Raw genomic sequence first — 26,586 nt, 5'->3', positions numbered from 1 at the left:
GCCAGCCATTCTCACAGAGCTTACTGCCCTGAGCCTGAGGCAAATATTTTACCCTTGCTAGAAGCGCCATAAAATCATGTTCTTCCTTTTTTGGTCTCCACCCTGTTACTTTGGAATTAACTTTTGAAGTTTCTAGAAATAGCAAATAGCTCAAAACCACAGTTTCTTGGGCTATTCAGCAGTGGCTGGCAATCAACTGAGAAATTTTTTTTTAAATGAGGGGATAGGCAGGACCCCAAACAATCTGGTTTTTTTCTGTGGCATCGTTATAATTATGCTTTACTCCAGGTACTTTTCAGGGTTTTTTCACCATCTTCAAAACTTTTAAAACCACTCTTACAGGTGGCTTTGTAGCCTCTTTAGTCACTCAGTGACAGAGATAAGGCTGTTACCGGAGCGGCCCCCAGATCATAAGCAGGACCAGCCACCTCAAGATGCCGAATGCACAGTGGGAAATATGCCCTGAGTGTGAGCTCTGACAGGAGAGCAGAGAACATGCTTCTGTAAAACTACCTCAGAGGTCTTGTGACTCCACATAATGGGCCAGGCAGACAGCCTCCCCTGGGCCCGATCACAAGACAGAGCTTCCAGAGCCTCTGGCCCTTCTGCTCCTGCTTGCCTCTTGGCACCACAAAGAGAGAGCACCAGTTCCTCCCAAGACACAGGGACAGTTCCTGGAGGGGAAGTTCTACCCCCCCGTCAGGGACATTCCCGGTCATACTTTCATGGCTCCTGAGCACCTCAGTGGTATGAAGGTTCCTCTGCCCTTTACACCCTCCCCCCTCTCCCCTCCCCCCAACTCCACCCAGCAAAAGCTGGGGTGCCTGAGACAGCCAGAGCCTATGGTAAGGCTGGGTACTTCCAGAGTGCAGAAGACAGGGGAAGTACAAGAATATGACTGGCAGATCCCCCTATCGTCTTCTTCAGTCCATTTCCAAAGTCACATCTTGAGATAGTCTAGACTTAGCTCTGCCACCAGCGAGCCACATGTAAACAAGTCATTTCCCTTACCTGGGCCACAACTGAGAAGATTTGTGAAGTAAGAGGGTGGGGATGCAGGCCTGGACCGGATGCCTCTCCCTGTCCTCAGGGGGACTGCTTATGCCTCTGCACCCACCTTCATGGCGAGCTGGCAACAGCAGACCCCTGCACTGGTGACTGAAAGCGAGACCTATGGCTAACACAGGAGCAGAAGAGTGGGCTTTGGAACATAAACGTTTCCATGGAATGTAAGTGTTTCCAAGCATAGTTTTCCAAGTGTCTGTCGATGACTTGGATGAAAAAGCAACCATGTCCCCCTTACTGATGTTAGTGACGACATCTATAAACCCCAACCAGGCCTCCATGCATTTTCAGGGTGAGACGTGAACAGCAGTCTTTACCACCAGTTGCCTCAACAGGATCCTAGAAAGAAGTCAACACTAAAAGAACACATCTTCGGCCACACTCCTTCCTCTGCTAACGAGGAAAAGGAAGTTCCTATGGTAAACAGATGGGACCAGCTGAGATGCTGGTAGCAGAAGAGTTGAGCTATCCTGATTTTCGTAAGAATGATTAAGAAACCTATCTATAACTAACAGAGAAGAGAGTAAATAAAAATTCCTCCCGGTATCCAAGTAAGTCATCCACTTAGATGGTGACAACTCAGGGTTGATCATACTTAGAAAACAAAGGAGTCACTATGCTCCTCAGAAAGGAAGGTCAACCAATGACTTCTAGCACCTGCCATACCATCTGACGAAGGACTGTTCAAAGATGACCTTTCCTGGGATGCCTAGGTGGCTCAGTGGGTTAAGAGTCTGCCTTCGGCTCAGGTCATGATCCCAGGGTCCTGGCATCCAGTCCCGCATCGGGTTCCTTGCTCACCAGGGAGCCTGCTTCTCTTTCTGCCTGCTGCTCCCCCTGCTTGTGTTCCCTCTCTCTCTTAGACAAATAAACTTAAAAAACAAAAACAAAAAACAAAGGTGACCTTTCCTACATGTGCTATCAGTTTGTACAGTGGGTGGAAGCAGAAGGATACAGCAAATTATGAAAATTATTTAGACATTTGTAGATAAAGTAATCCTGATGCTTCCATTACCTTGTAAATGCCCCAACGGAAATACCCTCAGGACTTCACAATGAACTGACCTCCTAAACACACAGTCTGTCCTGGACAGAATGGCTAATGAGTCAGATTAGTCAGATGCTCTATTTCCAAACAGACAGGCTTTCTAAAGAATCCGAATCCAGAATCTTAAGTGTGATTCTGGGAGACAATGAGGCATAACCCTTAGGCTTTTGAAACTGAAGTTCTTTCAGAAAGGACTTGTTGAAGTCACACAGCTAGTCAGGCCGTTTCATTCTCTAATTTCTTTCATTGCTACACCATGGAACCCCCCATCCCCTCCAGCCTGCCAAGTACCTCTCCCACGTAAGAGGTTAGTTATAGTCCCGAAAAATATTTTTTTTTTCTGAAAAATATTTTTTAGTTCAAGAGTTTTATGGGTTTCAAGAGAGTGCAAGAATCTTCTACTCTTTCTCAGGAAATACTGACTGATTACTAGAAACATTTGCTCTCATGGATATTCTTAAGCCAGGAGGCTCTGAAATGTAAAGATGATATCAAAGAAAAAAAATCTTTCCCTCAATGCTACATTAACATTTAAGCATTTTCCAGAAGGGTAGCTGGAAGAAATAGCTACATTCAAATCAAAGCCCATGAACCTCATATTTCAAATGTACAGGCAAAGGTTTCAGAGCACAACCTTTCATGTGACTACTACGATTTATAGAGAGCAAGCTATTAAACTGGAGAAACTGAAGCAATGTACACAGCATAACTCTGCTGCCTTCTCCCCTGCCCCCCAACAAACAGCTATTTCTATCATTTCCAGATGGTTCTACCATCACCGTGCAAACATAAGGGAGGAGAATTCACCAGAAAAGATGCTAAAAATAAGAAATCTGGACTTTCCTCAAACTTTGAGTACCTCTTGAAAAACAATTGTAGTCAAGCACTAAAAACCAGAGATTTCTTGTGTTTAGGGTTACTTAATAGCACATATTTATTCTGTATTAACCTACACAAATTTTTTGCTAATAGGAGTTGCGAAATGAACTGAAAGAAAAAAGTCCTCCTGTTGGCAGCAACGCTACATGATAATGAATGTTCGGAGCACTGAAATACATTACCAGAATGTCAGATTGTCTCTTTTCAAGGAGAATGTCTTACAACAGTAATCACAAAGTTCTTTCAAATTTATAAAAACCACCTCTTTGAAAAATGTTAAAAAGCAGAGTCCTAAAAGACTGCATCCTCTTATTCGTCCCTACATTGCTTTTTTAGGAATAGAATTCAGTTCTGCTATATTCCTGCCATCCAATAATGCCGCCCAACAAAACCGATTTTTTTTTTTTTAAGATTTTAAAAATTTATTTGGCAGAGAGAGAGACAGTGAGAGAGGGAACACAAGCAGAGGGAGTCGGAGAGGGAGAAGCAGGCCTCCCGCCAAGCAGGAAGCCCAATGCGGGGGTCGATCCTAGGACCCTGGGACCATAACCTCAGCTGAAGGCAGACGCTTAACAACTGAGACACCCATGTGCCCCAATGCAACCAACTGATAACAAACGCCTCCCCAGATCTCCTTGGCCTCATTGTTACTGTCTTGGTGAGGTTCTTATCTTTTCTGGTCTAGAACATAGTCTCAATCTCCAGTCCTTTAGAGCTACTACAAAACACAAATGAGATCATGCCCCTCCCTGCTTAAGATCTTTCCTGTCCACAAAATAAAGAATAGACTCTTTCACAAGGCATACAAAATGCGACTCTACCTACCTATGCAGACTTTCACACTCTGCTGTCCTCCAAAGTACCAACTGATCTTTTAAGATCAGATGAAAACTGAATTCTTCCGTGACCCTGCCCTCAGCCCCTAAAGGCTGAGTCCTTCAGTTTCTCTTCTGAGATCTGGCTATTGCTTGTACTGCATCTACCACTTCCGTTGTATCTATGCCACACTAGAATTTTCTACTAGTGTCTCTCTTCTGCCCACAACAATGGTGAACTCCTTGAGGGCAGAGTATGTATTTCTTACTTTGTGCTTTCAATACCCTAGCACGGGCCCTAGGACACAGAAAGTCCATAGTGTGTATCTATTAGGTAAATGAAGGAAAGAATAAGTGAATGAGAAAAAAAAGATCAACTCTGGACTGTCACAAGGGTAAGGGGAGGTGATAGTGCCTTCCTTTCCGTTCTTCTCCCTTATCCCCTGAGAACAAGTCTGCCTTCTCCATTTGAGTCTCCTTTCTGGCAGCTCATAAGGCTCTGTTTGTCTGCTCTCTTTGCTACTTCATGCCCCCATGTGATATGGCGATTGGCCAGTTCTAAGTGTGAAGGAGTTAGGAAGGATGGGGGAAAGGGTGGTGATTTCCCTAGTATTCTGCCAAGCTCTGTTCTTACATTCCCTAATAGTCCTCTGGCATTTCCACTCTAAGATGGCACACTGAGCACATGCTGCAACCTCCCCTTCCTGCTCCAGATCCTGAGAAATAATAAAAAGGTTTTAATAAAAATCCAGAACCAGGCAAAAAAAGAAGAAGCATGCTAGAAACTCAGAACTGCTTGGTAGCACGGGCTTGAAGAAGGAAACCACTGCTGAAAACTGTTTTTCAAAAACGAAAGACATGAGGACAGTGGATCCCATGAGCAGGAGGGACCCTAAAGCAAATGCCAGCAGTCTATGTTGGGCTCTTGCAAGGGGAGTAATGAAGCCGGCTGGTGTCCAGGTCTGCATCCCTGCCTTGAACGCTCAGGTCATGGAATGGGTATGGGTCTGAGAACCTCCGTAGTGGCCAGAGGGCTGACAACATCCAGGCCGATCAGGGAGCCCCCAAGCCCAGCAGATCAGCCACTGGCATATCTACCTGGCAACTCCTCCAGCTCCAGACCCATGTCACCTAAGAAGAGCTATCTGTGGCTCTTAGCTGAGCAGCACATTCCACCCCTCTCTTAGCAGGTGGCAATAGAAGAGCAACCCTGATCAGGATGACAGAGAATCTCAAAGCCAAAAACGAGCTTTCAGTTAGAAATCACCAAACACTGGAGGAATGCCAATGCCAAGAAAGAGTTACCATGCTCAGCAAACCGAAAACCTTCTATCAGAGGACAAAGAAACAGAACAGGCAAATCAGAGCTTTAAAATACATATAATCTGGGGTGCCAAGGTGGCTCAGTTGGTTGCGTGACTGACTCCTGATTTTGGCTGGGGTCATGATCTCAGTCAAAGTTGTGGGATCAAGCCCTGTGCTGGGCTCTGCACTGGGCATGGAGTCTGCTTCAGAATCTCTCTCGCCCTCTCCCTCTGTATCACCCCCTCGTCCTCCCTAAAGAAAGAAAGAGAGAAAGACTTAAAAGTTCCAGTATTCACATAATAGAAATTCCAAAAGAGAAAGCACAGAGAACAAAGCACAGAAACTACTCAAAGAAACAGAAGAAAGTGATTCCTCAGAACTGAAGAAACTCATGAGTCTTCGGACTGAAGATATGGTAAGTACAGAGCAACATGAAGGAAAAGAGACCTATATCCTAGTAAAATTCCTGACCAGCCCCTCTCCCTAATCTCAAAGGCTTCCACAGCAAAAGAAAAATGAAATGAAAATAGATGACCTTATTAAGGAGTTAAGAATCAGATTGACCAGATTTTTAACAGGCAACAAGAAATGCCAGACCAAAGATTCTCCCAGTCTATCATACAACAGCTAATGGGTAGAAGCAATCTGTGTATCCACCCACAGATGAATGGATGAACAAAATGTAGTGTATATATACAATGAAATATTCAGCCTTAAAAAGGTATGAAATTCTGAGACATTCTACAACACGGATAAACCCTGAAACATTTTACTAAGTAAAATAAGCCAGACACAAAAGAACAATAATTGTTTGATTCCATTTATATGAGGTACCTACACTAGGCAACTCAGAGAAACATAAAATAGAACACAGGTTCCCAGAGATGGGAAAGGAGATAATGGGCGTTACTCTTTAATGGATAAGAGTTTCTGTTTGGGGTAATGAAAAAGTTTTAGAAATAGAAGTGGTGATGGTTGTATAATATTGTGAATATAATTAACACTGTTGAGTTGCACACTTGAAAATTATTAACATGGTATATTTTATGTATATATTAACATGATTTAAACAAAAGAAAAAAAAGAAATAAGAAACCCGAATAGACCAATTAATAACCATGGAAGAAATCACAGCGAGAGTCAAAGATCTACCTTTAAGAGAGTAACACACCCAGATGGTTTTACAGGCAAGATCTACCAGCTCTGACAAAGTATCAATGTCCAGAATATATAGAAACAATAAGAAATAAATAAATAACTCAACAGACAAAAAGGCAACGGGTAACAGGCATTTCAGAGGAAACACAAACAGCCAATAATCAAAAGATAACTAGTCTCAGTAGTCACCAGGGAAATGGAAATGAAAGGAACACGATGCTATTTTTCATCCACCAGTTAAATAAAACAGGAAAAATGACAATATAAAGCTTTCTTGAAGGTATAGGGGGTGGGCACTCACATACTCTGCAGATGGTACTATAAAACAGATAAGGCCTCTTGGGAAGGCAAACGTGCAGTGGTTATTAAAATTTTAACTGGACTTTACCCATGACATAATCTTTCCTAGGGAAATATTTATCGATGTGCAAAAAGGGATCACTTTTAAAGATTAGAAGCAAACAACCTAGTGATAGGAAAATTATTAAATAATCTGTGGATGTTATACTATGGAATTCCAGGCATCAATTATAAAGAATGAGGTAGGGGCACTTGAGTTGCTTAGTTGGTTAAGCATCTGCCTTTGGCTCAGGTCATGATTCCAGGTTCTTGGGATCAAGTCCCACGTCGAGTTCCCTGCCCAGTGGGGAGTCTGCTTCTCCCTCTGCCTCTCCCCTCCATTTGTGCTCTCTCTCTTCCACTTTTGTGCATTCGTTCTTTCTCTCGCAAAAATAAAATCTTTAAAAAAATAAAATAAATTTAGAAGAACAAAAAGAACAAGGTAGGTTTGTATATCAGTGTGGAGAATCTCTAAAATACATCGTGAGGGTAAAACCAAAAAGTAAGTTTCAGAATGAAGCATATGGTGTGAAATCATTTATTTAAAACCAAACAGCCCAAACCCACAAACTGAAACTACAGATTTCTATAAGTGCACAGATAAAAATCAAGAGGAATCCACATTCACTTGATAATAGTCACTACTGTCACTGCCTGTACAAGCAGCACTAGGATCTCAAGGAAAGCTAAAGGGGACTTCAGTTCCATCTGTATATTTATTTGGCTTTTTTTTAAATAAAGAAAATGCATACCTATATTACTTACATAATTGCTTACATGATTAAAAATATAGAAACTTAAGGAAAAAGAGGCCTGTGGCAATCAGGCCTGATTAAGAAGACGGAAATGAGAATGCTGGCTGCTGTCAAGGGCCCAGCCCCTTTGTCTCTTCTTTGTTCAAGAAAGATTAGGATTCGTCAATTGTGACCATCTCTGCCTCCTCAGTATTCTCGCTGCGGCTATTTCTCATAGAAAACACGCTCAATTTACTCCTCTCTTATTCTCCTTTAGAATCTTCACCTTCCTTCTAAGTATCAAGTCTCCTTCCTACTGGCTCTGAATCTGGGACTGAAACTCCCAAGAGGTAGGAAGAAAAGAAGAGGTGAAGTCATCATTTTGTCACATCTGAAGTTCTAGTGGCAAATGAGACTTTCTAAAAACTGCCACAACAGTACAGCCTGTCTCACGTGCTCTTTTCGTCAATGAGACTTTGCTGTTCCTCCAAGTGAGGGGCTGTGGGGAGACTACGTTCCTTCCTCTAATCCTGGCTGCCTTGCGACTCCCTCCCACAGTGACTTCCAAGGCCTAGTTCTCTTGGGAGGCCCATTCTTGGGACCCAGCCACCTAACCGTGAGGAAGACCAAGCAGCCCATGGAAGACAACCCAGCCGAGCTCCCAGCGGACAACAAGCACCAACTAGCCAGCCACGAGAGTGAGCCCTGGATCCCTCAGGCCCCCTCCTGACCCATCCCAGCTGATGCCGCATGGAGCGGAAGTGAGAGACATTCCTGCTGAGGCAGGTTAAATTACACAAGTGAAATACTTGTTGTTGTGAGCCATTAAATGTGGTGGTGGTTTGTTATAAGGAAACAAACAACTGGAACAGTTTTCCTCACAAATGCGGATGTCCACCTACATAATTCGCCAGCTGCCCCTCCAATGATGCCAGGCCAGCAGCAATCTAAGAGAGATTGCTTTAGAAGACATAGTAAGGAGTGGGAAAGGGGTGTAGACATCTATATTCCACCAAGTTACATGACATGACATCTGAGGGTCTCTCTTACAAGAAGATGCTGCAGTGAACATACTGAGCTAGCTGCTGAAGCACAGCCCAGCGCCATCTTCCTCTAAAGCAGAAGACTGTCTTCTCCAGCGACATTTTACCTTTCGGAAAGCTGCCGGATCTGTGGAATTCCCATATACTTGTGGAAGTGCTCCAGAACATTCATCACACCCTGAAGAAGATTAGCAACTTCTCCATATTGTCTTCGCCTGGTCATAGCTCTGCAAGGGAATAAGAAGTTGAGAATCTAGAAACACCCGAAGGACACAAGATACAGATATGGAACAACCTACTTTGAGCTCCAAAACAGACATCAACTTGATGTGGTAACCATTTACTGAGCGCTAATTGTATATGGTCTTGCACACTGGAGGTGGGGGAAAAAAAAAGAACTAATCAAATGCCTCAAAGTGATATCACTTAGTAAGAGAGACACAGCCAAGTACACGAGTGGGATAAATTGAGTTCTCAACAGAAATACACATTATGTCCTATGGGAGGTACAAAAGAATGTGTGGGTGATAGATTCTCATTGGGTGGGGACACAGAATCTGGGAAGACTATGGATTTGGGTTGGGTATTACGGGATTAGCAGACTTTTGACAGAAACAGGGATAGGAATGTTACTATCTAAGGATTACAGCATATGGGCAAACCAAACACATCTTCCCAAGATACAACAAAGGACATTTTTAGGCATTTATATGTTAACTCAAAGCTGTAGGTGTAAAGCCAATGCTAAGCAACTCTCCCAGACATGTCTACTTTCCCTATGGTTAATAAAGCTTAAATAAAAGGATGCTAATAAAAGCACTGGGAAGGTCAAATTTGTAGATCTAAATTTTTTATTAGGGTTGGAGTTTTAAATTAAATGTTCAATATACAACCTCCCTTAAGAAACATTTAAAAAAAAAAAAAAGGAGGCATTTAAAAAGACAGGATCTTCAAACCAACTTGGTGTTATGGTGCTACTGCAGCCTGGTCGGATAGTCTGGTGGGAAGAGACATCTGGAGCATCTGGAGCAAGGGACAAGGAAACTGCTCTTCTAGTCTACCGCTGGCTGGCTCATATCTCTGATCACTACTCACAGGAGAATAGACTAGGGTTTGCTGGAGCTCATAACCTTCCTGGAGAGACCAGGAAGGAGTCTGACCCTGTCCACTTCCCAGCTTCAGACACTGCATCTAAATTTCTGTGAAGATGTTCTTTCTTGGTCTACACATGAGACACTACTGAGGCTGGGGCAGGGCAAATTCTCAGCCACGTCAGAATCTTGCTGGTAAAAGAGGCATTTGGATTGCCTCTTATGGTAAATAACCAGTGCCTCCTTTGAATACTACTTCTAATGTCCTCAGCCATCATTCCCTACAGCTCCTCTATAAACCAAACAGGATGCAACCGTCTTTGAAAAAGTGGGTTTAAAAAAAAAAAAAGGAATGAATGATAAATCAAGACTTTCTTTTTCTCTCTCTCTCACTTTCTCTCTCTTTCTTGCTTCCTTTCTTTTTTAAATCCCTGTTTCTATACAGAACATCCAACAGCATTGCAACTGAGCCCAACACAAGTAGGAAAACTTGCCCAGGCAGGGGCTATAGGGACAGAGTATGGTCCCGAATGACTCTGCTGGCCTTAATGGTAGAGATCCACCACATTTAAACAAGCCGTATTCTTGGAATCATCCTCCACACATTGTCTGGGTCCCTTCCACACTCACTTGCAACTCACTTCAGACTTTCAGGTGTTTGTGACATTTTGAACACCAGAGGGCACAAAGCCAAATGGTGACTAAACACTTGAGACCAATTTGCAGGAAGTGGGGCAGAAGAGTGAGCCTTCCCTGGCTGAGTAAAATACCTATGATGCCATTTTCTTTACATGGCACGTTCATTTCCTGAGGACCCCAAAGAGAAAGTGGACGCTGCTTACTCGAGGGAATCCACGCCACCTGCTAACATGTGCAGATGGTTCAGTGTTGTGATCGACGTGGTCAGGTGGCGTTTGGCATGATCTAGCTGTTTAATATCACGGGTGATTTCTTTAACCTACGGAGTGAGAAACCACAGGAGAAAAAGGAAGAAGGTTTAGAAACATGGAAATCCGGGACACCGGGGTGGCTCAGTGAGTTAAAGCCTCTGCCTTCAGCTCAGGTCATGATCCCAGGGTCCTGGGATCAAGCCCCGCGTCGGTCTCTCTGCTCCGCAGGGAGCCTGCTTCCTCCCCTCTCTCTCTCTGCCTACTTGTGATTTCTCTCTCTGTGTCAAATAAAATCTAAAAAAAAAAAAAAAAAAGAAAGAAACATGGAAATCCATCTGCAAGTAGCTCCACAAGAAAATAAGGCAAATGAAGCAAGGAAAAACAAAAAACAAAAAAACCTGAGGTTAGCCCCTGGAGAAAACACAGACATTCTCATCATATAAAATTGAAATACCTTCCAATCAGTCCATTTAAACCTCATCTGGCATTTCTTCAGAAGACTTTTTACCCAGAGGTACAAAATCCTCAACTGTGAGAACTAAATGAACTTTGTTTTTCACCCCAAAAGGAGCGATCCAAATGGCAATTTAGTATGGAGCTTACAGGGTCCAGGAGCCAAGTTTGGCACGTCTGCTCTGGAACAAGATCAGGAAAGTATGCTTTCTGACAGGAGGGCTACCAGGTTCGATACAGAATGGATAGTATTAGGCGACTAATTCTGTTGAAATGATCTTTATTCATGAAACCAAGGTTTACTGCCCAATCCCCAGCAAAGAAAGACTTGATCTCAAATCTCAAGAAGACTAAAATAATGTAACATATGCCTAACATGTACTGTGAAGTCTTCAGGAGCAAGAAGATAACTGGGGAAGTAAAATTCAGACACTGTTGACCCAGTAGATCCAAGAGAAATAAACTCTACCTGGAAAACAAGTATATTTTAGTCACTAGAAAAGCACATTCAGTAATAAAAGTGGGAACAGTTCTCCAACTTTACTAACATCTAGGCAGAATGTCCAACTAGACTGCCTGAGCTCATGTTGACCAAGAAACTTTCTGAAGAGCAATTTGGTTTCCCAGGTTCTTTGATACCTAGAAGGAAGGGGAGTGCCCTGGACACTAGACACAAATATTCTAGTCCCTGGAAAGACCCAGCTCTCATTAAAAGTGAAAAACGTGGGGAGTTAGGTTCACATGATCCGATTTTTCAGAGTTTGATCACCCTGGGTGAACCCATAAAGTAAAGATGATGACCTTCACAGCTTTGTTCCACACCCACAAACCTGCTAAGCTGACCTGGATCTTGGCAGTAAAAGTCTCTCTCACAGGGACTCCCCCCATCAAGCCCCCTCTACCTGTTACTCTCAGGCCATCAAAGTATCTCTACATCTGTTCCCTGGGGGTAGGAGCAGGGGTATGGGAATAGGCTGAGAACTTCTTCCCGGAATAACTGAGCTTAGGGAAAAACAAGATCAGGAGTGGTACAGTGAACTAGTATAGGAGTTTGGTCCTAGGATCTGATAACCCACTTCCAACACTGACTCATCACCCACTTTTCTACAGAAAAATCCCTGCACCTCTTCTGAGCTTCCTCAGAAGTCTTTGACTATTGCATTAAGAATCACAGTCATCTGTGACTCTTCTCATTCCCACATCATTATTCAGCCACTAAATATTCTTTCTGTGCCTCATCACAAAAACTGCCCCTGTCTACTCATCCTCATCCTTCAGGCCCTCCCTGGAGCTCTGCACCAGAAGTGACTGGTTTCTCCATTCCCAGTACCTTCCGTCTCTCCCCATCACATATCCTGTCTTTCCTGAACAAATGGAGCTCATGCAAAGGATGCTCAGGTCAAAGTCACAGGGATCATTATACCTGGAGTTAATGTGCCTGAACTGTAGCCAGGGGCAGCCAAAAAAGGACGAAACATGCTATGGTAGGTTTTGGAGTTAGGCAGCTTTAGGGTTGAATCTCAGCTCTTCCACTCACCAACTCTGTGTCCTAGAATAAGCTCCTTAGCTTCACTGAGTCGGTTTCCTCACCTGTAAGATGGATAATCACAGGGGCACCTCTGTGTCTCATTCAGTTACGCGTTTGCCTTGGGGGCCAGGGCCCTGTGATCCAGATCTAAGCCCAAGGCAGATGCTTAACCAACTAAGCCATCCAGGTGCCCCAATATATAAAATCTTTTTTAAAAAATGGGTAATCATAAAATAATAATGATAATAAAACCTAGTTGATTAAGTTGCTGTGAAAGCTAAATTAGATTACTTGTATCAAAGGATATCTATGACAGTAGCTGGCACCCTGAAGAAGCTCAACGAACATCCATTCTCTCTCCAGTCCCTCTTCTTCCTCCCTTTAGCAAAGCACGAGCCAGGAGAGCAAACTGCTGGAAAATAAAACATCTACTAACTCTCGCTCTTCAGTGAACAGTGGATGGTGCTGAGGCAACACATCCTTGGGGAAAGAACCATAAATCTGAATCCCTCTCAGATGACAGCTGCCTCTTAAAGCCTTCTGAATTCTGCGACAAAGCACAAATATTCATATCTTCCCTCCGATGAAAGGGTTCTGTTCCTCTGACCCCTCCTTTGGTAGTTAAGGCCCGTAACACTGCCTGCCTGGAAGGAGGAAGAGAAGAGCTGACGGTAAGAACAGCAACAACCGATTCTCACTCAGGGGCTGTGGGTGTCACACGTGATCTCAATTAATCCCCACAATCCTGGGATGTACCCAGGACTATTACCTCCATTTTACAGTGATGAAACCAGGCACAGATAGGTTGATTGACTTGCCATGGTTTGTAAGTAGAGGTGCTGGATCCCAACGCAGGCAGCCTGCCTTCAGAGGTTGTGTGCTGCACCACTCTGTCAAGCTGTCCATCCCCCTCCCACTCCATATCCTTCCCTATCTTGCCAAACGGCCACTGAAAGAGAGCTGCAGGATACACAGAAAGGTGACAGCAGTTCTGTTCCTGTAGTAATAAATCAGAAGAGGATGTAGGGCAAGAAGGATTCGGGAGTTTCTGTAACCAAAAGAAGTAGGGGGGGGAAATGACGTAAGTAATGACTTTAGTCACAAGCTTAGTACTATGCTCAGTGCCCTTCATACATTTAATTTTCCAATAGTCATTTAAGGCAGGTGTTATCATACTTATTTTGCACCTGAAGAAACTGGAATTCAGACATAATTCAGAGATACGACACTATGTGGTCAGAATGCGAGTGCAGGAGCTCACATTTTACGGTGTCCCCTCACGGAGCAGGAGTGGGGTAGGCTGGATTCCCAATGAGCAGATAGGCCTCCTGTGTACATCACCAGGAAACACAAATTTGTCAAGGGAAAACTTAATCAAAACCATAAGCACGTATCGTGGCAGGAGACGCACCCCCTCCTCCCAGATCCAGTAGCAGTTTTCACGCTACACCATATTATATGTTGTGTATCTCAACTGAGAAATATATGACATATAAAAATGCCAGCAAAAGGAATCCGAAATGACTAGAAAACTATTTTGGGGAGAGAAGAAGAAAACTTTTTCCATTTAAAAATAGGGCTGCAACTGCAGGGCAGCTGGGAGGTGAGTCACCGTATGTCTAGCAGCTCCTCTTGAATCGATCTGGAAGGTACTCCCAGGCCTTGATTCAGAGATGTGGGTGCTGTGGCTGGCAGTGAGTGGGAGAAAAAGCCCAGTAATCAGAATGACTGGACAAGAACTGAACTTTCTCTTCGAGCGCAAGAAAGTTTGGAAGAAAACGAAACTCACCATTTGCTCTGATTTTTCTGCTTTGTCTTTGATATCTTTGATTTTGCCAAAGAGTTGCTGAATAGCTTTCTGAGCCTCTTCAAGTGCCTAGAGTAAGAATGACAAACATGAAGCAACACAAGACAGCACAGTCATTAACCCATAATCATGTCTAGTTTCAGAAGAAAACTACCACAAAGCTCTCTGGATTCACTATACTTGTGTGGACAATTTCACAGCGCCCAAGCGATAGACAGACTCTAGCATTCAGATACAGGCAAATACACAGGATTCTTGCCAATCTGAATCATAAAGTTTTAATTTAAAAAATGAGCTCCCTCCATCCATCTCAGGGATTACTACAGGTTTTTTAAAAACTTTTTTATTTTATTTAGTTTTATTTTATTAATTTTATTTATTAAATTCAATTAATTAACCCAGAGTGTATTATTAGTTTCAGATGTAGAGTTCAGTGATTCATCAGTTGCATATGACACCCAAGGCTCTTTACATCACGTGTCCTCCTTAATGCCCATCATCCAGTTACCCCATCTCACCCTACTCACCCTCCCCTCTAGCAGCCCTCAGTTTATTTCTTATAGTCAGAAGAGTCTTATGGTTTGTCTCCCTCTCTGATTTCGTCTTATTGCAGTGTTTCATCCCTTAGGGATTATTACATTATTGATAACAACACATAAATAAGACATGCACATTTGTGCCTTTTTGTGCATCTGTTTGTACATGCACACATCCATAATAACCATCAAAGCTTATAGAGAGACACAGGTGGCTGTAAGTTGGGAGAAATTCTGAATCTTGAAAGTTCCAGCAGACTGTACTTTCAACAAAATCAACCATACCTGGGGATTCCAGAACTGTGGCAAACCTTACAGACGTTTCTAGTACCCTGTTTAGAAACCTATGACATGAAGTTAGAAAGAGACACTTGAAACTAACGGTGAGGGGCGCCTGGGTGGCTTAGTGGGTTAATCAGTGCATCAAAGCCTCTACCTTTGGCTCAGGTCATGATCCCAGGGTCCTGGGACCGAGCCCCGCAAAGAGCTCCCTGCTCAGCGGGGAGCCTGCTTCCCCTTCTCTCCCTGCCTCCCTCTCTGCCTACTTGTGATCTGTCAAATAAATAAAATCTTAAAAAAAAAAAAAAAAAACACATCAAAAAACAAACTAATGGTGAGCCAAAGGCTTCTTACTGGAAAACTGAGAAGATAGATGCCACACATTAAAAGTACGCTAAGCCATGGTCATGTCTGTGAGTAGGGGAAGCAATGTTCGCGGAGTTGTCAGGGTGCTAAAACCACACATGTGCAGAACATTTGTACTTGGAAAAGATGCGGCAGCCAGAACAACTAACACTGCATTTCATCAAACATACTTTATTTACGTTGGACTGAAGAGTGGCCTGTCCCAACCAGTCCTCACAAGCCCTCTCTGAATGTAACGATAAGGCCAGTGTAAGCCTAGAGCCGTGTGCGGCCCTCACAGCCTGCATAGGGAAGCAGTCATGCTCCCTGACAGCGCCACCCCACAGAGCCGAGACGAAGGGAGAAGAACAGAAGCCTGGACAGAATGATTTGGACTCCTGTGTCCAGCTATACCCAATGAAAAAGCTACCTCTGGACCACAAACTCACACGTCTTCTCTTTGCACTTAAAAAAAAATCCCCCCAAAACAAACGCAGGGTGGCTTCTTCTGCAAATTCTTTCCTGGCTGGAGGCAGGATTTGTGCCTTCCTTTCCTTTGTAGGTTTCCCAGGCTGTCCACTTCTGATACTGGGACTCCTTGTTGCTTCTGGAGTTCCTTGCCCTGTGTGCGGCTCAATCCCAAACAGGAGATGCATACACTGAGCTGTCGCACATGACTGTGTTACGGCTTCTAACATGCATGTCCAGAAGGTCCTCTGAGAAGCCGTTCCTTTAGTCCACTGTGGCTGAGCCTGAGGGGATATTATTCTGGCAGCAGTTTATACCCCCTCCTGGGGCAGACCAGGTCGGCGCATGTTCTCCCTGCTGGATCGCTTCACTTGTATCTACAAAGGTTTGTGAGCAAAGGAGTTTTACACTCGTGATTTCTGCCACCTGGACATAGGATCTTAATCACCAGAAGGTCTGGTCTTCAAACAAGAGTTGGCATTGCTCCTGGAGCCCCAAATTCCTAACTTGGGAAATGTTACCTACAAAGTAGGAAATGATCGAAAGATGAGACGAAATGGAAATGGGTCACACTGAGCAGCTTCTCTCAACCCCATTCTGTCCCGAGAGGGTGACTCACTTGGCCATCTTTTCTCCCAGTTTCATGCCATCCTGCCCTTCTCATTCTAGGACTCAGCACCCCCAAATTGGCTGTGGTGGTGCGAGAAAACCCTGTGTTTTCCAGCCAGCAGGCAGCAGTGTGAGGCCTGCCTCTGCCGTCTCACTCTGTGTGCAACTTCTCTGGGCATCTGTTTCCTCATCTGCAAAGTGGTGATAATGGCACTTACTTCCACGGTTCTGGGGAAGGCTCAGTGACATAACAGGTGTAAAAAACTGCACAAATATTAGGTTTATTTCCAGGGCTCAGGACGACCCAAGCAAATGCATGCTGCACCTCTGCACAGACACAAAGAGACATGCACATATAATGTTCCCTTGACCATGACTTTCCTTCTCATTATGACCACAGGGCTGCCCACTATCTGATGATTCCTACCCTAAGCCCCTCCCTGAGTGAATCCTCGTCTACTCATTCCACCTCCCCATCCCAAGAATTCACTTCCTCATTTCTAAAATTCACCTCCTCAAAACCAGCATATAAGCAAGAGTCTTTCGAGCGCTGCTTACTACCATTATCACCCAACTTCAGACTTCCTAAGATTATGACAAACCAAGTCCTACCAATATTAAAATGATAAAAAGGAATAAAAAATACCAAATCTCCATTTACAACCAAAGGAGGGAAGTTTCAAAATAAAATGTTCAACACAGCCACCAACAGTGTGCAAATCTCTGCTGTATCCCATGGCCTAGTTCAAATGCCACTTCTTCCCCTTCCCTCCCAGTGCCCTCGCCTGTAAACACACATGCAGCACACGGTGGAATCAATTCATTCAGCCTAGGTTTCCCAGGCTGTCCACTTCTGATACTGGGACTCCTTGTTGCTTCTGGAGTTCCTTGCCCTGTGTGTGGCTCAATCCCAAACAGGAGATGCATACACTGAGCTGTCGCACATGACTATGTTATGGCTTCTAACATGCATGTCCATAAGGTCCTCTGAGAAGCCGTTCCTTTAGTCCACTGTGGCTGAGCCTGAGGGGACATTATTCTGGCAGCGGCTTATACCCCCTCCTGGGGCAGACCAGGTCGGCTGTCTGGGTGTCTGGGTGTCTCTGACCCTTTATGCATACTTAACATTTTTAATAATTTTGGGGGGGATGTGTCTTTTGGTTGGACCATGACATCCCTAACAGGGATGGATGTATCTCATTCATTGTGACTTACTGGCACTGAAGGCAGTGCCTAGAATACTACAGTAGGCTCTCAATACATTTATTAAGTTGAATTTTAAAATCCATCATGGGGTATACACACACACACACACACACACACACACACTCCATCTTTGCTCTCAGGAAAGTTAGGTAACAAATACATTAACCACAGTAGTTCTGGCTATGCCAGCATTTCAACTGCAGACCTTCTTTCAAGCAATATAATTCAGTTTTGCAATCCTCCCATACTGAAAAAAATACAGGCTAATTAACCTAGACAATGAGACAGGAAAATGTTTTACCTTGCTATGCTATCAAATTTTATAAAACCGTAGCTAGAGTAGTAAATTATTCACTCATATATAGGGGTGTGTGTTTGTGTGTGTGTGTATGTATACACATATATATACACACACAATTATGTATTTTTCATATATATACTTTATATATATGTATATAAAATTTCATCCACCCCAGAACCTTCCATATATTCCTCTCCTCTCCATTTATGAAAGGAATTTTTCTATGATTGTCTTTGAATAAACTATATTTTTAGATTATCTCAGATATCTGTAAATACTAGATCATAATTTTTCCTTCAGAAATAATTGCTAAATCATTGTGTTTGGCCATGCTGCTCAGGAACTAGAACAAATTTTAATATCCACTTTATTCAATCAACAAACATGATACTAGAGATGCAGGGATAAAAAATGTAATTCCTGCTCTCAAGGAGTTTATATTCTAATAAGGCAAATAAGATAATAAATAGTAAAGCACTGAGATATGATAAAGATATGTACAGAATGTTGTGGGAGCCCAGAGATCCCATCGCCAGCACTGGCTTTTGTTTGTCTGTTCATTCACTTGGGAGGAGGAGAGAAAGAGAAGGAAGGGACGCCACATATTCACCGTGAAGGCCACAACTTCACAAACTATGATTTAAGCCAGAATGTTTTAAAATAATAGCAGTAAAAGTAGGGAGTACTTTAAATATGCTATTTTAATTAATAACTTAAATTAATAATACATTAATAAATTAATAATTTTTAAATGCTATTAAAACTGCTATTTTTCAAATCTATACTCTTGCCACAAATTCTCACTTTCCAGCCACAGAGACCCTCACTGTCTTGTGACTGAAGACAACCTCTATCTGAACTGTTACTCTGTCAGCATTTCATTAATTCATTCCTTCTATCATTCAACAAACATTTATTTATTTATTTGACAGAGAGAGAGAGAGAGAGAGAACACGCAGGGGAAGTAGCAAAGAGAGAGGGAGAAGCAGGCTTCCCGCTGAGCAGGGAGCCCAATGCAGGCCTCGATCCCAGGACTCCAGGACCAAGACCTGAGCCGAAGGCAGACACTTAACTGACTGAGCCCCCCAGGTGCCCCATCAACAAATACTTACTGAGCATCTTTCATGCACCAGGTATTCCTCTAAGCACTGAAAACCCAATAGCGGATAAGACAGACATGGTCCTTCTCCCTGTCCTCAAGGAACTTACTCCGAGAAGTGGTATGTGGGGGAAGATACTGGAAAAAAAAACAACTAACTGAAGAAAGGAAGGAGAAAATTTCAGAGAGGGACAGGGCAGTGGGAGTGAGGGAGATGGTTGGTCACAGAAGAAAGAACATATGAATTGGGACCTGCAGGATGAGGAAGAGTCTGGATTTTCAGATCTGGAGTAAGAGAATTCCAAGTAGAGAGAACAGCAAATAAAAGATCTTAATGCAGAAAAAGACCTCGGTGTTTGGAAGGACCAAAAGTAAGGCAGTGGATGGCAGGGTCATCGAGTGGGAAGTGCCAATAATTTGGAGAAGCAGGCAGTTGCTGAAGCCTGGGGGGCCGCAAAGGCCGGGTAAAATCACGGGATTTTGTTCGAAGTGCAATGAGAAGCCACTGAAGGCTTTTAAAGAAGGGACTGGCAAATGGTTTACATGCATAAAAGACCACCCTGGCTGCTGTGTGGCAGGGGCTATAAGAGGCAGGCATGAAAGAAGAGACTGCTGGGAAGGGCTGGTCTAGGTGAGAAACAGGGCAGGTCTAGAGCAGGCTGCCAGCGGTGCTGGGAAGCAGCTCAGTGACTGGGATTTCTGGGAAGATCTCACCTGTGGGACTCACTGATGACTGAATGTGGCTAATGAGGAAAAGGAAAGAATCAAGGATTACTCTTTGGACTCAGAGCTCAGCACTGAGTCTGCCTGTCCCTCTCCCCTTGCTCCTACCACTTGTGCATGCACGTGTGCTCTCTCAAATAAATAAATATTCTTTAGAAATTTATGTACACTAGGATCGAGAATTACCACTGATTTTGACAACAGGGACGTTGCTGACGACCTTAACAAGAGCAGCTGCAGTGCAGTCAAGGGGATGGAAGTGGATTGTGACGATGTGATGAACGGAGGCGAGTACAGAGCAGGGGCCGCCACACAAAATATTTACTATATGACTTAGGAGGAAAAGGCAGCTGACCCCTGGTGTAGATTATTTTTTCAACACGTGTTTGCTACAAGAGGTGAGAAAAATGGGGCAACAGATGGGAGTGAAGGGAGGACATTTTGAAGACGAGCAATGCTTGCACCTGCCAAGTGTGGGAATAATTCAACAGAAGAGGAGAAGCTGCTTCGGGAGTCTGGGAGGGGGGATGGTAATGGGACAATAAGAGAAGAGACAAACTTTTTTTTTTTTTTAAAGATTTTATTTATTTATTTGAGAGAGAGACAGGGAGAGAGAGCATGAGTGAGGAGAAGGGCAGAGAGAGAAGCAGACTCCCCGTGGAGCTGGGAGCCCGATGCGGGACTCGATCCCGGGACTCCGAGACCATGACCCGAGCCAAAGGCAGCTATCCAACCGAGCCACCCAGGCGTCCCGAGACAAACTTTTTAACAAAGTTCTGAGATTATTTAGTGTATAAATGTTAGTTCTTGGGGCGTCTGGGTGGCTCAGGCAGTTGGGTGTCCAACTCTTGGTTTTGGCTCAGGTCATGATCTCACAGTCGTGGGACTGAGGCCCCGAGTCAGGCTCAGCGCAGAGCTGAGTGTGGAGCCTGCCTGGCCTTGTCTCCTTCTGCCCCCGCCCCCCCACTATTCACGTCTGTGCACGTCCACGCACACTCTCTCTAAAAAAAAATGTATTAGCTCTCAAATAAGGCTGTAAATGTCCTTCAGAGTGTAGACCAAGGACACGACTGGCATTCTTATATCCCCTATAGGTTCAAGCAATCACCCATTCTGGCTGCCAGAAGGACAGGCCCAGTTTCTGACTACTGTCTCAGTATAATTATTAACAGCTTCTTCTGGAAAGTGAGTCTAGGGACTGAGTATATATACGGTCACATCACCTACAGCATCTAACCAAAGCCAGAGCACAGCTGGAACTTGCCAAGCACTTGCCAAATCATTACAACTGTCACAGGGCACTTCCAGAGGAGCAGCCATGCTGAGACCACTGCTCTGAATGCGGGGTGCTGACACCCCTGTCTTTCCCTAACTAGCAGTGGTTCAAAAGCGTTGTACCACGCTTTCTGTAACTGTTTTCTACCTGGCAAATATGGAGTCTCATGCCCCTGATGCTGCAAGGGGTCAATAAATTCTAAACCCTCTGAAGTCTTCTAAAAAGTGTCAGGTCATGGTATAAAAAAGCACTACCTGAAAGGCAACTGTCCACCAGCAAGGACTGGCTTTTTGGGGGCACAGCTTGCACAGAATTATGTGATATTACTGATCATGTCATGCACAGTGATGCTCTTATGGCATTAAAAGAACCATCTTCTAGCCAAATATCCTAAGACACATGACATTCAGCTGAGAAAGGCTAAAAGGACCAAGTTCAATACTTGGGTGTAAGGTCTGAAGAAGTGTGCATGATCCCTTCTCAGACAGTTTCCAGTCGAAGCTCCTTTAGATCTGGCATCCTACCAGAACTGTCTTTGCTGAAGGTACCACGTTTTTCTTCCAGCAAACAAGATCGACACAATCCTCCATTTCACAGTCTTAAAGAAAGATAAATTGTTTGCCAGATTTTTTTTTCATACTGGAATACTTCTCGTTATAAAAATGTATGAAGTTGAGGAAATTTAATACAACTCCTTTTCCAGAAGTCAACAGGGTTCTTCTGAAGCTTATTCCATTAAGCCCGTCCATTCTCAACACACACCCTGATGTCTGCTATCTAATCTCTAATAATTAATGACATGGGAAGCGTTTTGTCATTCAGAAGGAAGGATCATTAAGGACTTATAAAAGGTTTAGATTTTATTTTCAAGTAACGCTAAAATACTTTTATTACCTGGCTAATCAGAAAATGTGCTGAAAGATAGATTCTGGAGCTGTCCCTAGAAACTCTTTAAAAGAAAATGTGGCTACTTTCCCACTCCAGGCTGTATGTAGATTAAAAACAGAAGTAAGCACCCAAAAATGTCTGCTTTCAATCTCCCCTTACTGGAATTTCTAAACCAAGCACAGAAGCGTGGCTACCGCCTGAATTCGAGGGTGTTACTAAGCGGCAGTTACTACAGTGGTCCTCCTTAGAAACTCTAATTCTACCGCTGGGAGAGACAAAGCCTCCCACTGAGCTGGCTTAGAAGGTGGAGCAGAACCAATTAGGCAATCTCTGTATTTTTGTGCATCATTAACCGTAACTGTTATTCATTTTCCTTGCCTCCCAAAGTAGACCCCAAACAGACCATACCAAAGCCACGTTAGGTCATGTGCACAGAAGACAAGCAGCATGGAACCTGGCGCTGCAGACTCTACTGCTTTTTGCTTTCATCTTAAAAAAAAATTTTTTTTTCCAGAACTGTCATTTGCCACCTGTGTAGACAGAGATCTGAGTCAGTGGAAATGCCTTGAGAAATTAATATCCCCTTTGGCTCTTAGAGGCATGTAATTTTGTAGTTTGCTCTATCAGAGAACTGTATCGCTTTTATCCCGTGAGTCCACACAGCCTCTAAGAGATCTGAAACCAAGATCCCATTTGTCACCACTGCAGGAAGGAGGAAAAGGTTAATCATTTTCAGAAGAAGTGGTATGGCTTCATGTTCCTTGAAAAAATACAGTGCTAATACTCAGGCTTCCTGGGAAGAAAGTTTTATATTTTCCCACTATTCTGCTATCATTTCTGTGGCCCAACTTTACATCTGTCTGCCAGTTCCTTTCCTATTGTTTGAAAAAGCAGTGCAACATATTAGTAAAGAGCAGGGTTTCTGAACAAGCAGACTGAGATTTGAGTGTTGGCCTTGCCACTTACTGTGTGATCTCTACCAAGCCGCTTCACCTCTAGGAGGCACAAGCTCACCATTCCTAGAACAGAAGCTCCGCCCACAAAGACAATTTGTCAGGAAGGGAAACAGGGTTTATTTGTGAACACCTTTGGAACTGTCTACCCAGTTCCTTCCTTCTGGGAACCTTCCTCTCATCGTGTTCTTATGGAGTCTGCTGTCTCAGAAGCAGACCTGGTCTATGCTGAGCCAAACAGTTTTCTTGTGATTTTCCAGAATAAATTGGCAAAGAGTGTTCACCTCTCTCTGGTGGGAGCCCCAACATGAGAAGCTAAGTTAGGAGCAGCAGGTTCCCCTGTAAGGGAAAGAGGCTGGTCTCCAGATAGGGATGATGAAGCCAACACATGCAGAGAGACAGACAAAGAGAAAAATTCTGAGCACTATTCCAATCCCGGCTCCAATTGTTTGATAAACTCAGCTGAGACAATACGCTTCCACGGTCTGACTTCAACTTCTTCAAAACAAGACATGAGTACCTTTCAAATAGTCCCCCTTTTGACCTAAGCCCGCTTGAACTGGGATTTTGTCTTCTGTACCTGAGAGAGTCCTAACCGAGGACTCAGTTCATAAGAGGGACTCACTAAATGGCCATTACTAATATTATTCCCAGATCTCCCAGATGGGAGTACGATATTTCAAATGTGACTATCCCTTCAATGGCCAAAGGTTGCCGACCCATCCTTTAGCGTTTGTAAGTAAGCTGGTTAAGGTCAACATCTGCAGGCATACGCAGAAGAATGGCTCATGGATCAGGGAAACTGTACCTTTGAACTATGCTGAAAATGAGACATTCTCCAGGAAAAAAAGAAAAAAGTCTCAATCTTTTGTTCATTTCTTCAATAAAAAGTAAGCCTATTATATGTACTATGTTAGACACTGAGGAGAGAAGATCACTAGATGGGGACCCATCTTTAAAGAGCTCATAAGGAATACACATAAGAAATAGAAATAACTGTAAAATCATGACACAAAGAGGGCACATGTAAATAATGCTAGAATCATTTGGAAAGCAAGGGACATCTACCAGAGGTAGACAGCTAGGGATAAATAGCCTTTATTTATAGAATGTCCCTTGTTTTGATACTGTCTGCCACCCCTGGCATTGCCAAGAGCTGTTGCTATGGAAACAGGAGAGGTGCTTGAAGAAGCCGATAATCACAATGCAGCCCATTCCCCCCACAAGGGCGCCCAATAGTAGTGGAGAGTACAGGAATCTCACAGCTATGGATGGCTGCATGCGCAATTTCCCCGTATCCTAGAACACACCGGGGACCTTCTAGGTCTGCCAGAAATCATCAAATGCAAGATGGGCACCCATGAGATATGACTTGCTGGTCTCAACCCTAACTCCTCCACTGGCCATTCAGAACCCTTAAATATAAAGTGGTTTTATTCAAAGCACAGATTTCTTGCCAAGTTTGTGAACCAAATGAATGTAGAGGGCAAAAGGAGTAATTCTCACCTTATTTGTTAAAATGCTCCGTTCCACCTAAGTCACTTTTATTTATGATTTCTGCAAACCACATCCACTGAAAACATGAACCACAGAGAGTTCATTTTTATTGTTTTTAGGAGACAAGCCAGAAGTTAGAATCTAAGACGAGACTGGGACACAAATGCAGCAGTGCCCAAACAAGACTAAACACTGACCTTTTCCAGTTCTGCTTCTATCTGTTATCGCCCATAACTGAAAACAACTCAGCCCTGACAGAGCTGGGAGCGGTGAATGCATCTGAGCACACCTCGCCCTGCAGAACTGCAACCTAGCGCGCTAGCACACTGAAAGCAATAACCCCGACTGGCAGCGAGAAGGAAGTGTTTAAACAAACGTCTCGGCGAAACAAAAGATACAGAAATTCAGTTTTTAGGAGATGGGGCACGCTTCAAGGAACCATTTGTCCAAGTTTAACGAAGGACTGCTTCCCACAAACAGCTCAGACTTCCCGGTTGCCAAGTTAAATTTGAAGCCCCCATATTTTACTGCTACTCCTTATTTTAGTCATTTAGAAACTCTCACCTAGGTCATGAGTTTTTATTCAGAAGAAAATCCCCTTTCGTGCTGACATCTGGGTGTTCCTCCAGCTGATTTTGGAGATACCTTCTGTACCAAATGCCCTTTAGGCTATGGACCAGACCCACCCCCCCCACCTTGGGGTTTCATCCGTGATCTTCTCTTCCTATTTCACTGAACTCTCTCCAATACCTCAGGTGCACAAAGACCACACAGCTCTCTCTGTGTATCCCTGAGCTCTTCTTTCAGCCTGGTTTCCTGATCATGCTGAGATGGATCCAGAGGGTTAATCAGGCCACAGTCACTTTCATTGCTAGGATTCCTTTGGGAACCCCTTAACTTTTCAGGCTCTGAAGTAGAAAAATGTGGCTCCCAAATCTTCTAAATTTTGCCACTCTTTCAAAAGAGAATTTGGGATGGGCAAGTACACAGCATCCTGGGAATCAGAAAATCTGGATTTCTGATTCACTGAGTGTGACATGGGCCAAGTCACACATTCGTCAAGATCAATGTGTGCACAATATGTTGTAGAAGGTAAGATAAACATATTTATGTTGTAGTAAAACATTAGCATTATAGGTCCAGACAAATGTCTCCAAATTTACCTTCTTTCAAAGCAACTCAAACATGTCTTCGCTTATAGTGAACCCATCAAGAAAGACCTACTAGTCTTATGACAGTTCCGTCTTAATTCTAGAGAAGAGGGTAACTACACGCCTGACAAATGTACTGGAGCCTGGGGCTCCAGGGTGGCTCAGTTGGTTAAACGTCTACCTTTGTTGGGTTCCCCAATAATGGGTCCGTGATTAAAGGAGCAAGACTGATACAAAGCGAAGGTCAAGCAAAGCAAAGGTCAAGCAAAGCTTTATTTTGCGCCAAGCATTGAGAATCAAACCGACCATTCGGGGATCTCCTCTTACAGAGAGGGCAACCCCTCCCTGCCTTACAGTCTAACTTTTATAGAGCAAAGGCCATGTGGTTGGGCCTGGCCACACACAGGTGGCCAATGAGATTGTAACACACAGAGGAAGCTGCACAGTCATGCTAGGTCACACATGGGTGGCCAACTGAATTACAATTCACCCCATAGGAGCTATTTGAACTAGCCTATCACCTTAGTCAGAATTGGCGCCCAAAAGGCGGGGCCCACACTCCTTGGTAGCTAGGGAGACAGTATGTGTGCTTTACTGATTGGATGTCTCTACTCGACCTGACCCACCATTGTATTTGGGCTTTGTTACCTGGGACTGGTTTCCTGTGCTTGGCTTTTAAGTAAGTTCCCCTGAGGGGGCAGGGTCAATTTAAGTTTTACCGCTTAAACAACAAAATGGCTGTTCAACCAGGGTGGGACCGCTCTAGCTGAATAGGCCCTTACACTTCCAGCTCAGGTAATGATCCTAGGGTCCTGGGATTGAGGACTACATCAGGCTTTCCTGCTCAACGGGGAATGCTCAATGCCTGTTCTCACTCTCCAGCCCCCCCCAAATAAATAAATAAAATCCTTTAAAAAAAAAAAATGTACTGGGCGCCTGGGTGGCTCAGTGGGTTGAGCTGCTGCCTTCGGCTCGGGTCCTGATCTCAGGGTCCTGGGATCGAGTCCTGCATTGGGCTCTCTGCTCAGCAGGGAGCCTGCTTCCTCCTCTCTCTCTCTCTGCCTGCCTCTCTGCCTACTTGTGATCTCTCTCTGTCAAAT

The 26,586-nt window shown here is 43.9% G+C and overlaps 1 protein-coding gene across 1 annotated transcript in view; it reads right to left on the bottom strand.

Moving 5' to 3' along the window:
* The window catches only part of VPS53 (VPS53 subunit of GARP complex), a 138,518-nt gene that overhangs the window by 87,105 nt on the left and 24,827 nt on the right, over positions 1 to 26,586 (bottom strand). Inside the window, exons 5-7 of the mRNA XM_059379440.1 lie at positions 14,138 to 14,224; positions 10,320 to 10,435; positions 8,494 to 8,613 (exon numbers count right to left, since the gene is read on the bottom strand). Of these exons, the coding sequence (XP_059235423.1) occupies positions 8,494 to 8,613; positions 10,320 to 10,435; positions 14,138 to 14,224 (323 nt within the window). The remainder of the gene's footprint in view (positions 1 to 8,493; positions 8,614 to 10,319; positions 10,436 to 14,137; positions 14,225 to 26,586) is intronic.

The sequence above is a fragment of the Mustela nigripes genome, chromosome 16 (assembly GCF_022355385.1).
Source record: "Mustela nigripes isolate SB6536 chromosome 16, MUSNIG.SB6536, whole genome shotgun sequence".
Lineage (NCBI taxonomy): Eukaryota > Metazoa > Chordata > Mammalia > Carnivora > Mustelidae > Mustela > Mustela nigripes.
The sequence above is the reverse complement of the archived record's forward strand: the minus strand, read 5'-3'. Positions and strand labels throughout refer to the sequence as shown.